This window comes from Parasteatoda tepidariorum, chromosome 1, assembly GCF_982258835.1.
Source record: "Parasteatoda tepidariorum strain Cologne lab strain chromosome 1, Ptep-v5.0, whole genome shotgun sequence".
Lineage (NCBI taxonomy): Eukaryota > Metazoa > Arthropoda > Arachnida > Araneae > Theridiidae > Parasteatoda > Parasteatoda tepidariorum.
In genome coordinates this window covers 57,120,463-57,133,810 of record NC_141755.1, presented here as the reverse complement: position 1 = coordinate 57,133,810, position 13,348 = coordinate 57,120,463, and the positions used below count along the sequence as shown (strand labels likewise).

At 29.7% G+C, this 13,348-nt stretch overlaps 1 protein-coding gene across 4 annotated transcripts; it reads right to left on the bottom strand.

Annotated features, from left to right (window-relative positions):
• Positions 1–1,805: 1,805 nt before the first annotated feature.
• LOC107454499 (uncharacterized) lies at positions 1,806–11,532 on the bottom strand. 4 transcript variants are annotated; one of them, XM_087164960.1, is made up of 6 exons: positions 11,489–11,532; positions 8,065–8,186; positions 6,778–7,076; positions 6,275–6,510; positions 4,006–4,145; positions 1,806–2,074 (listed from the first exon to the last, which is right to left on the bottom strand). In XM_087164960.1, the coding sequence occupies exons 1-6, from the start codon at positions 11,500–11,502 to the stop codon at positions 1,926–1,928; spliced, it is 960 nt and encodes a 319-aa protein (XP_087021086.1). In that variant the 5' UTR covers positions 11,503–11,532; the 3' UTR covers positions 1,806–1,925. The 4 variants fall into 4 exon arrangements, with proteins under 4 accessions (XP_087021086.1, XP_087021089.1, XP_071035860.2 ...); XM_087164963.1 differs by having other exon boundaries at positions 11,317–11,497; XM_071179759.2 differs by lacking the exon at positions 11,489–11,532 and adding an exon at positions 10,206–10,318.
• Between the last annotated feature and the right edge of the window lie 1,816 nt (positions 11,533–13,348).

Genomic DNA, 13,348 nt, shown 5'->3' with positions numbered 1-13,348 from the left:
CAGAAGACCCAATTTTGAGTTTACGGCTACTAATGTTCAACTCCGTAGCCTTTAATTTTGAACCAATCCCGAACACAAGGAAACTCCTGGATATATACCCCCAGAGGTATGATTTGTTATGGGAACATGGAGGATTTTCTGAACCGACAGATTTAACGTGCACCAGTCATTATTTGCGAAGAAAAGTTCTGTCAAAACCATCAGAATATGGTAACATTTACTGTGTTTCAGGATGTATAAGGACGCCAAAAAGCTAGGTATTTTTTACCGTAGCGCTTTGGTAATGATTTTGATAAAACTGATAATAAAATATGCTTTTATAATATGTGATAAATTTTAGTAAATGTGGAAAAATTTGGCAATAGAGAATAGCATAAAAGCCATATTTTTCGGTAAAATTTACTTTTCAGTTTTTTATTTTTTATTAAATGTGTGCTAATATGTCAGAAACTGTGGTAAAAAGCCAAACCGGAACTTCCGGTAATCTGTTTCATTTACTTATTACACTTATTTATCTTTACAGTTTTGAAACCATTTCCAGCCAGTGTGTTAAAAAACGGTGATTACAAAATTGTACGGTTTTGTAACCAGTTAAAACTAGCATGGTTTCAAAACCAGCAAAATGAAATTTAACTGGGCATCGGAGTTAGATTACGTTAGGCTTTTCGTTAGGTAACGGAAATTGAAGCTAGGTTGAGTTGCATGTTGTCAACGTTGGCTGTGGCTTAATTAGTTTATCTCATGATGTTATCTATCTTGAGGAATGGGAAATATAAGATTTGTTAAGCAAATCTGTGGTGTTGCTATCTATGCATGAATGAGAGTTATCAAACAGATCAGAGTCACTAATTCAAGACAGTGTAAACTCTTCATATGTTGAAGAAATAGAAGAAATAATGCGGTGTTAACGTTGATATTTGACCGGACCTCGTGTTCTGTAGTTCATGAGATTGACAGATTAGCCCACTCCGGTACCGTATGTGCCCAACCGCAACGAGCTGAATGGCTTCATAAGGCGCGGCGTGTATAAAATTCTGGTTCTTTAACTTTATTCGATGAAAAATATCACTGCATGATTTTGTTTTACTGTTAACAATTTGAATGCCAATTCTTTATTGAAATGCTGTTGCTTTTGATGAAAATTGTAAAATATAGATCAATTAAATTGTTGTTTAATAATTTTTAGAGGAATTTCTATTAGTGAACAACAAAGGGAATCGTTCATTTACTGGAAAATATTTCTGTTATTTCCTTCCTAACCCGTATCATCCTTGCTACTGGGTAACAATCTTTTTTCTTTCCTTTACATTTTGGGCAACGACTGAAAGGTTCTTGCATCTATGAAGCGTGTCATAGGAAAACATTCATGGTGTCTATCATCGTCTGTTGTAATTACCGTGATTTTAGGAACACCCTGTAAGGACAGTAATGACTAAAAAACCTGCAAGGACGATTAATATGGAACACTCTATCACCAAATATAGCGAACATGAGCCGTGAGTTTAAAACACCGTTTAAAAATGGTTATTTCAGAACAACGAGCAAGGACGATTAATTCGAAAAACTGAGTAAAATCTGTTGCCAAATGTAACGACCATGCACTGTGATTTTAAGGACAGCTAATACGAAACAGTCTGCAATAAAGGTCAATATGGAACGTCTGGTGTAAACTTTTTTATTGAGTATAACAACACAAGATTCAACTTTCTTTATCACACCATTTTTCTTTTTAACACTACTTATAATTTACTATGTTCTACTCAAATAAAGGGAAATTTCAAAACAATAAAGGCAACAAGAACAAATCATATAAAGAATTTAATTTATTTTGCAAAAAATATGATATACCACACTATCATTGCTTGATATGTTTGTCATCTTATTACTAATCATCATAAATTATATTTTATCCTTCGTCGAAATTATTAATCCTGTTTTCCAGCTACGTCGCAAAACACTTTCAAAGAGTATTCCTTCATTGAATTAGGTGAATCACATTTAGCAGTATTGATATCCAAAGAGACTTCATTCTTACAGATCCACTCAAGATTTTTATCACATTTCAATGGATTTCCTATTTCAAAAATTTATTAATTAAATACATATTTATAAAAACATATAATTAGGTAAAAACATATAAAACATCAAAAACCACTGAACTTAGATGGGTACCAAACAAAAGAAATTCCTCAAAATAGGCGCAAAATTTTTTTAATGTAACGAAAAATGATAGATAGACGATTGAACTTAATTAACTGTATAAAAACTGTTAGCAAACTCCAAATAATTTTGTTATAATTATTATTATGTTTTCATGTCTTTTTGTGTTTCATTTTATTTGTGTGAAATAAATGTTATAAAAATTAAAGAACACCAGTGTCAAATAAATAACCGGATGATATGGTGATAGCGCTTGTTGAGAATTAAGAGATATTAAAGAATATATAAGACGCGCGCATGCGCGAAGAATTACGTAATGCTTCCAACCACGTCATCAGATGATATGTACGAGCTAAGGCTCCTATACTATCACAGCTGACCTATCAAGCAATATTGGAGCAAAAATGTTTACAAGTTAACGTTATAATAGTATTGTGCTTATGTTAGCTTTTTGCTCCAAAAATAGATGATAAGTCGGCCTGTCTAATTCAGGGGCTCTAGTACGAGCTAATTAATACGGTCGCTTTAATGCGGCTCTCTGTCTTTTACTATTGTTGTTGTTTCTGTTAATAAAATGTTATTAATTTTTCGAACTGCATAATTAATTAGGAACCTCGATGGACATCCTTTGGCCAATAATAATTAAGTTAAGTGATAGCGCTTCTCGACTTCGTCTGATACCCATTAAACAAAAAATAATAAAAAATGCATAATTATCTCATTAAAATTATTCTTAACTGGAATTAAATAAAAGTTATGTCTAAATTTGTATATAACTTTCTTTTCTAAAGAGTAAAAAATAATTTTCTTGCTTTAATAAAGGCAACATCACAACTTTTATATTAGTTATCATTAGAGCCCGGATATTTATGACCTAAAAAGTCTCAAGTAATACCCTTAAAAAGTGCAAAAAATGCCCTTAAAAATGCTCTAAAAATGCGATAATTGCGCTAAAAATGCCTTATGACATGAATGAATAAAGTAAAAATATTGAACTAAAACAATGCTTTACTCTTTAAAATAATTATGAGTCATTTCAAAAAATATAAAGCAATGCAATACTTGTTCTACGCTCATTAAAGTTTGAAAAATATGTTTTATATCCTAAAATAACAAAAAAAAAGGAAAATATATTCACTCCAAAACATTTTCATTTTGTATAGAAACTTTAATGAATATAACAACTTCCGTCTCATAATATTACTAAATATCAGAATTACATTGGATTATTAAATGTTTTTTGATATTTTGAAATGTAAGCGAGCGTCTCTTGTCTGAAGGTAAATTTTTATTCCTGGAGAAGAAAATTCCCTAGAAAATTGCAATGTTCTAAACTATACAAATCAGAGAAAATGCGAAAGCTGTAACAAAGAATTACTTCTAAAGATTTTACATCAATCAATAACATAATGGAAAAACATAATGACATGCAGGTGGTATTGAGAGTTACAACATGAAATGTAAAATTATAAGACAAATATTGCATTTCATGTAATAAAAATGCTCCAAAAAATAATGAAAAATGGAAAAAATTAACAAAAAACTTAAAAAATGCTTTAAAATGCAAAATACGTCCCTAAATTTAAAACAAAATGCCCTATAAATTTAAAAAAATGCTCTAAAGGACAAAAAATGTCCCAAAATGCAAAAAAAAATGCAAATGTCATCAAAATCCGGGCCTTAGTTATCATTTTAATTCGACAATTCAAGACATTTTAATTCGACACGCATTCTTAGCTAATGTATTAACATGCACAAAATGTAAAAATAATTTTAATATTTAATCCATTCAAAGGCATTTTCTTATAATAGCTAATCACAAATGCATAAAAAGGTAGTACTCACCTACTAAATGTATTTGTGTCTTTTTCAATATGGTTTCATCCTCTTCAACTGTATTAATCCAATTATTTGCCAAGTTGACGTACGCCAATTGAGGCATATTGCTGAACAAACCAAAGGGAATATCTTTTATTTTATTGTTCCTGCAAGATAGAAATTTAATTCTATTTTAAAATCATGAAGAATGACTTATTTATAATATGCAAAATTGTAATTTAGCTTGAGTTTAATTTACTTTTCTGCACTTTTCTTACAAATAAATGTGTACTTTTTATATAGGCGTTGTATGATAATGAGTAAGTAAATAAATGTGTAAGTAACTTTTCTAATGGAAGTGTAATATGCCCGCAGAGATTTGAAGGTTCACAACATAGGATGGCGAACATTGAATTTATTCATTATACTGAATATTTATTTTATTATCCCCTGAGACATCACGGCTCTGATGAATCAATTTGACGAAACCAGAATGACGAAATATTTCTTTATTTTTGACGAAAATGGTTTCCTTGAGGAAATTTAGTCACTCTGCCGAAATGTTCGCCCGGAGTATAAACCAGGAAGCGGTTTCTTCAAAAACGAAAAACATTTCATAAAATTTAGGTATTCATTTTTTGCAGTGTACTTCGGTGTAAAGTAGTCGCCGCCATTTTTAATGCTCAGTAACACTAAGATTTATAATCACGATATAAAATACACATAAAGTACGTCAAAGTTATTTTTATGAAATAATACAAAGCAAGCATCAATAATGTATGATGTTATATACAATATTTCTAAAGATAAAATTAGTTTATTAATGAAATATATTCAGAGTACAGAGAGGATATATGAATTTGTACCGAACGGGTTGAAACTATAAAATTATTTAATACAATTGATAGATAAAACTTTCTCGTAAGAACATAATTATCTTTATTATGCCACTAAAAACATATATGCCTTTTTATACTAACTACATTTCTTGTTTATTTCTATAGAATGTTCAGATGGGCGAGACGAATTTCACTTCTCTTTTCAATTGCAAACAAAAAATATGGGTCGGCTGAAATTGGAGGTTAGAAGTTTACTCCAAAATGAGCGAAAATAATTTATTAAAAAAAGTATATTCATCTAATTTTAGCGTAAGTTCTATCAATTGTCAGCGTCAAGATTTAAATACATCCTTAAAATTATTTATGAACGCTCGAAGTGGTATATAACACATATTTTTTAACGCCGAATTCGGATGATAATTCACAACAGTTTTTACGGTGTACGTATTATTCATAACACTGAAGAACCGATTTCAGATCTTAGATACTTTTGCATCTGCAGAGCTAACTAAAATCGCTGGTTTCAAATTTGCAACCGTTTTCTCCCTACAAACTCCGACTTTTTAATGACATATTTATTTATTTATTTTCGAAATATACGAGTTCAGAAATGATGAATATAACAGGGCTCGCATAGATGCTATGACAAACTTCTAGGAAAGTAAGGGCATATTATCAAGATTAAAGTTGCATAGAAACCCATGTCCAAAAATGTCATTATACACCACTAGCGGCTCTTCCCTATTGTGAATTGCTTCTTCATGTACTTCTGAAGAGGTCATAATATAAAGCTCTCCCAGACACGTGCTATGACATTTCCAGGTATGAGCTTCTATGAAATTTCAATCTTTATGATATTATTAATTCCCTTAGAAGTTTGTGGCAACATTTACACTACCCCTTGTTATATATAACGTTTTTAGTTTACTGATTACGACAAAAAAGTAGTCAATAAAGTTCATTTTAAAAATAATCTGTATCTTTAGGAGCAAAACCAACCTCAGATTTGAAATTTCCACTCCTGAATTAAGCAATATCATGTGTTTGCATAGGTGCAACCGAAAATTTGTTCCTCAGGGTAACCCAATTAAATTTGCAAAAGTTTCAATAATAAGAGAAAACTGTGTTGCTCTTTTCCTTTTTATAAAGTTTTATAGACGCTACATTATGGCCAAATACGCCTAGCAAGTCTTGAAAATGAGCGCCTATTTCGGAGTGCTTGAAGCATGTTGACTTTAATTTGCATCTAAATATGTTTGAAGCCAGCAAAGTTTTTCATTAATCAAGCAATATCTTACTACTTCAAATCATGGAGGTAATTTATTTAATACTACCTAAATTTCAGTAAAACAAGCTGGATTAAATTTATTTTTTAAATATCTCCTATTACGGTTTCACCAGTATTCCATTTGAAATAATTGGCACTAAAAATATTAACAGATCAAATTGAATCTTACGATAAATCAATATTTTCTAGCACTTTAGAATTTGAAGGGAACACAGATCTTGATACTTTTCTAAAAGAATTTCCAGTAATCGAAAGTATCTGAAGGCCATCTAAGGATTGGAAGGCTTTGTCTCCTAGTGTCCTAAGATCATTCCTTTGTAGCAAAATAGTAGATAGTTTCTTCGAGCCACCAGCAAACCAGTCATTAGTTAAATCATCAATGTTATTATCCGTCATCATCACAGACTAAAAGTAAGATTTTGACAAAGGACAAAAATTAATGTAATGCAACATAACAAAAATAAACAAACATCAACAAAAAAGAAAACATTGCGCATTATAAGGACACAGCCGAAGGTCACAAAGTTAAAACATTATCCATTGACGAAATATATTATACAATACTAAGTATAATATAAATATCGTTAGACAAAATTGCCTCAAAAAATCCTCATAATTGATTGAAATCTTATTGACTATGTTTTTTTTAATAAAAATTTTTCTGAAGCCTACCTTTAAATTCTTAAGATTGTCTAACTTCAAACCTGGAAGTGGATTCTTTTTAAAACTGTTGTCAATTACAAGCATTGTCAAAGACTTTTCTAATCCTCGGAATTGTATAACATCTGATGAAGCAACTTCGATTTTGTCCAAAGTGAGAAGCTCAATATGCAATCCTTGAAATGTGTCTGGTGCTAATTCAGGAAGTTCGACCTCGGATAGTGTTAGGTCGACAGAGTAACCTTTCAGCTCTTCAAGAGCTGACTTCAATGTTTTTACATCTGTTATTTTAGAGCAAGTAACTAAGGGACCTAAAATGAAATACTATGTTTAAATATTTACTTGAAATAATTGAAATTTTATTTACAAGTACTCTGCTAATCATAAAAATGTCCCCACAAAAACCCCAAATAATTTAATGAAACAAAATAAAAATGTTTGATAGAGAAATGTTTTCGAACTAATAAATTACGAATGCGGTCATAAGAAAATTAGAGGTACCTACATTTATGACTGAAAAAACGTATGTATTTTTCCCAATTTTTTAAACTAAATTTGAAAAAAAAAGTGATGTGTTATAATGAAATCATATACTTTTTTTAATAACTATAGTATTAAAATCTAACTTTCAAATAAATCTATTAAAATTAAATATATTATCAAACTACTTGCACTTTACGCATCTAACTATTCGATATTAAACAAAAATTAATTTTTCCGTAATTCATAAAACTTAACCGTTTGCTCTTAACAGGTGCCTGTCAGTAACTACTGTCACCTATAAAATACCTACTATTTGAAAGCGACAAAATTTTTCCATTTTAATGTTGAGAGATCATTTTATTTAATGGCCCCGGGTAATATATACTGCAAAAGATCCTGATTCAAATTATGGTAAAAAGCACCGGCACTGAGGGTGCTGTTTCTTTTACCATGAAATTCTTTTCTATCGGAGCATATTACGGAACAATACTGTACTTTGTGCAGTAGTAATTACCGAAAAGTCACTGAATCACTTTAATTCAATTATTATTACTGCCAAAATTACAGTAAAAATGGATTTTACCGATGATGCATTCAAAGTGCCGGTATTTTATATTGTGATTTGATCCGGAATATTTTACAGTGTTTGGTAATTCTAAATATTGAGTTAGGTCTTGAGTTACTTCAGTTTTTTTTACAGTTGAAAAAACCTCGATTAATGAAAAAAAGCGAACAAAAGCCTTAAATCAAAAACTTTCTTGAAAAAGAAACAGAAACACACAAACAATTAATTTTATTAAAATATAGTTAAATTACCCCACTTGATGGAGCAGGTGCATGATGCTGATTTTAAAGGAGGACACTCCTTCAATAAGGCATCGACAGCAATGGTGCTGTACACAAGGAACAAAATGCTAGCTATGAATGCCATCTGGAATCTGAAATGTGTATTAAAAATTAAAACGAATAATAAAATATAAATTCATAAAACATTTTCTAATACATACTTTCCATACAAAATAAAACACGAAGTACCTTAACCCTCTCATGCCTGAATTTTCAGTTGAGTTATAAAAAGCATTTCGATATTGTAGAAGCCGATTTAATGTCTCAGGATTGTGGTGTAATAATTTAATTGTGGTGTAATAATTCATTAGAAATTTTAGTCCGGTATAGTCAAAAATTGTGTTCATGTCCTATATAATTTTAATCCTGGAAAAACTGAATACTCATACTTCATTTAATAGGTACAATAATGTGTAAAATTATATATTAACCTTTCCAGTAATTTAATATGCCCTCCAAAATAACAGATTTTCTCTTCTTTCTTAAATCTTTCGTCGACTCCCAAAGAGATTATATATACAGGGGTGGCCAACCTGCGGCTCGCGAGCCATATGCGGCTATTTGAACGATTATTTGTGGCTCTCGATAAATATACCCGAGTTCCCTTTTCATTTTTGTGCTATTAGAATTTTTAAAAAAATTATCGCTCCGTACATTCCGAATTTTAGAACTTTGTTCCAGAATCGAAGTATCCTGAATTAAAAAAGGCTGCTTGTCGAATTATTTCAATATTCGGAACAACGTACTTATGTGAATCATTTTATTCTACTTTAAAATTCGTGAATTCCAAACACCGATCAGTCTTAACTAACCAGCATCTCGAAGAATTACTGAGAAGTGCTGTCACCAATTATTCACCAAATTTTAAAGAATTATCAAGAGAAGTAAAATAAATGTGCTTAATTTTTAATATTTAAATTCAATGCACATATTTTGTGCTTTTATTTGTATGTTTTCAATAAATATAATTTTTGTAAAAATAAGATCTTAATACCTTTTTTGCATATATATTAAATACATATTTAATTACGGCTAGGAAAAAATTTCAAATTCTGAAAAATGGCTCGACTATCAAGGAGCTCGACCACCCCTGTTATATAATCTCCTCTTAACTTTCTTTAATGGCCTGCCACCTGATGCGATTTCAAAGAACTATCTGGAGTCTCCAAATAAGGACTAAATTTAAATTACAGTCCAAATACGAATGTCAATAGCATTATGAAGCAAAAATATATATGTTTTTATCTGAGATCCATAAGCATAAGGGAGTTATTGACTTTTAATATATTATTCAGATTGTCTCGTACTAAGCTGCAGTCTTAATGGTTCGAAGGTCTCAATTTTAGTCGCTAATAAGTTTGTGCAGAAAATATTTTAAGCTATGAAATCAGATACAAGAAGCATATCTTTCTAAATAAACATACTTTATGTTCGAAGAGTTTCAATTCTTGACCCAGAAAATATGGAGGGCAGCCATAACCTGGAAAATATGATCCCAACAGTTTAGGCAGGAGAGTGGTCGAAAGTTTTAGCCCCTTAAAATTAACCCGTTTTTGCCCAGTTTTCTTTTTCTATGCTGAGTAGTAAAAAAAAGTCATATTTTAAATTTTTATTTCCTAAAATCTACTTGATCAATTCTGTTCACATTTTGGATTTTATCATTTAAAATTATATATTTAAAAATGACGGAAGCAATTGAATATACTACTTTTTCATTTATTATATTATTTGTCTTTCAAATGTTTTTTCACCATAATTAAAATAAACAGATAAATAATAAATTATTATAAAAAATTATTTTTTAGGTCCTTTCTCCAATCTACACTATTGGCACTATTAATTTCCAGATAACACACCATATTTTGATGGTCAGGATCCGTCAAAAAAAAGTCATTTTTATTCAGAAAAAATACTTTTTTCAATTTAAAATATCGTCGACACAAAAATTTAAGATTAATTCTCGAACCATTAAGATTTTATCTTAGAATGTGAAAATTAAATCATTAGAATATATGTTATTGAGATATTCCGTTTTTAATTTTGGCAACTCTGCATTCATCAATCATTCTGTAAAAACATACAATAATGTGTCACAAAAAAATTAGTCTTACCAAGTTGCAGAAAATATCAGATTAAAGGTATATCTAAGAACAGAGAGGTTATTTAAAATGTTCTAAAGTGCTGATAAGACTACGTAAAAATATATAATCTGTCAAAAGTGATTTTTCAGATGTAATGCAGCTGCTTTCTTAACAATATATAATGAAGCTCATTTAGATATCGATTACATTTTACTTTTACAAATCAATCAGAATCAAAAATTGAGTTTCTGTTTCACAATTTTTTTCTGTTTAGTATCAACATATATTTAATGAGAAATTTGAACCATTTACAGATTCTCCGATAACTGTACTTTTATATTTTTACTGAGTTTTATTATGGTATAAATGCACTCTCAGATAAATCGATTAACCTTGTTTCAACGTAATATATTTGCTTTAACATTAAAGTGAACCAGCTAAATAACACCAGCTTCGTAAAAGTTGAACCATAATGCGTATTACATATTTTTTAAGGATAATATGGTATGGAAAACTGGTATGACATGGTTTATTAAGGATAATATGGTACACTATATGATATCGACCCACTCTCAGTTAAAAAAAAATAAACTCTTAGATAAATCAGTTACTGTTGATTAATAATGTGGTGCAAATTTGCACCGTATTATTGATCAACTTTAATAGATTTATCTGAGAAAGTTAGCATTAAAACAAATGTTTTCCATATTTCAATATATACGTTACATTTAAGCTATGATTCAACATTAAATCTAATTTGTTTCAAAATTAAGACAAATTTGCATCGTATTTTAAGGTGTTCAATTAAACCATCTTTGTTACAAGTGGAACCGTAGTCCGTATAATACAAGATAATATGGTACAACTCAACAATATATTATTATCACAAAAAATTTCACTTATATAACTTTGGAGTTTTCGTGCTATATATATATATATATATATATATATATATATATATATATATATATATATATATATATATATATATATATATATATATATATATATATATATATATATATATATATATATATATATATATATATATATATATATATATATATATATATATATATATATATATATATAGTTAGCTATGTAAATTTAACATTAAAATTTTATCAAAAACCTTACATACGTAATTAACACCACGAATAACAAATATTATTATAATTATTATAGATATTAGGGGTTTATTTAAGTTTAGTACATTAATTTTGACAAACAATAATAAAACTTAATAAGATTTTAAGTAGGAAACTATTGCAGTCTAACAAAAAACAATGTAATTAAAAAGCAGAGCATCTTACTTGGAAATCAGCATGAATATTAAAATTTGTGAGTTTAAAATCGGAATCAGATATCTAACAAGCTGTTGGTTTTTTAGACGGATGTTAATTTTCCCACATTTATCTAAGGAATGGGTTAGATTCTTTTTCATTCCTTTTTTGGAAAGAATACTGATTGTTACCCATATGAAATAATTTATTCATCAACAAGATGGTTTTATAGTATTTTAATTTATCATACACTTGTGCCTCTTTTATTTGCGTCACCACTGTGGTCGTCAGCTTTGTTACGCCTACCACTGAGGATATTTTACGTCAGCACCTTAGTCGGTGAAAGACGGATGTGGAATTCGTATCACCCAGCATCGCTGGGTTTCGATCCCGGTTCACCTTATTGACAGGCGAGCGCTCTATCCCCTGAGTCATCACGGCTTATGAATTACCATTAACGAGATGCGTTAAATGACTTAAAACTTAATGATCAGCTTCATGCAAAGCGTGATGCACGCAGAAATTGTATTTAATACATGAGCCTATTTGATAAAGCAAATACGTTGTGAACTCACCTAACTTGTTATAATAATATAACTTTAATTCTTAATATTGTTTTTAAAAAAGTAGCGATTACCAAACAAAATTATTTATATTTGCTTATAAATCTTAATAGAATAACACGAAATCTTTTACACTATTTATTAATCAATTTGGATTCAAAATAAGCACTTAATTTCTTACTATATATAAAAATCTAATGATAGTGTCGCAGTTTTTCACATTTTTATTGGCTGGAAAATCACGTGGTAGGATCCAGTTTTCCCACATTCATTTTCATATTGGTTCGGTTGTCATCAGCATAGAATTGATATCAGTCATGAAGTTATTGCTTTCCTATCAATATTTTGATTTCCCTAATTTAAAGAGTTAAAATTGCCTGTACTGTTATTACGTTTTTGATTTTGTTTTGTTTCTAAAATAAAACTTTAAGAGGATTATTTTTTCAAAATTATTTTTATTAGAATAATGTAATTCTACATTTACATTTTAAGATAAAGTTCTTTTAATCAGCGTCTGATCTTATTAACAGTTTTACGGTTATTATTTTTTGTTGCTAATGACATTAGTATCTATATTATATAAAACGCTAATACGTACGTATGTATGTATCAATAAAACCGATGATATTTCTTTTCTCGCGCTGGCAACAGCGCGAGAAAAGAAATATCATCAAAACATTTATTCAAAATATCATCAAAACATTTAATCAAAACATTTTTAATTGATTGGATTCGGCGCGCAAGAGCACGTACTGAGCAACCAGATAACAATAACCAGAGTGAGCATTATCAGGTTGTTCAATTCAGATTCATGCACTAAAAAACATGACAATATTTAATTTAAACTCAATTAGAAATTAATTAATTAATTGAAGTGAGAATGCGTCATTGCTAGAATGCGTCTTTGTGCTAGAACATTGTGTTCATTGGCGAGCGAGCGCAACGAGCCATGGTTCACGGCGTGATCCACATAGGATTGCGTAGCAATTCTAGGGGGTTGGCGAGCGTTAGCGAGCAGGGGGCAGAGCCTCCTAGTAAAGTAATAAATATTGGACGTAGGATGTGGGGGCACAAGCGTAAGAAAACAGAATTCTTTAAAATAAAAATATTTTAAAGTGAAAAATTGCAACTTTCCTAGAGAAAAAAACTGTTTTATTCAAAGAATTAACATTTATTACGAAGAAGTTGTCAGAATTGGAGAGGGGCAGCGAGTAAGGGGCTTAGTCCCCTAGTGTAAAATAAATAAAAAAAATTTTATTGCCTGCTATTTTTAAAATTTCTTAGAGCTGAAAACTTAATTTTCCTATATGCTTTAGAAACCAAAATA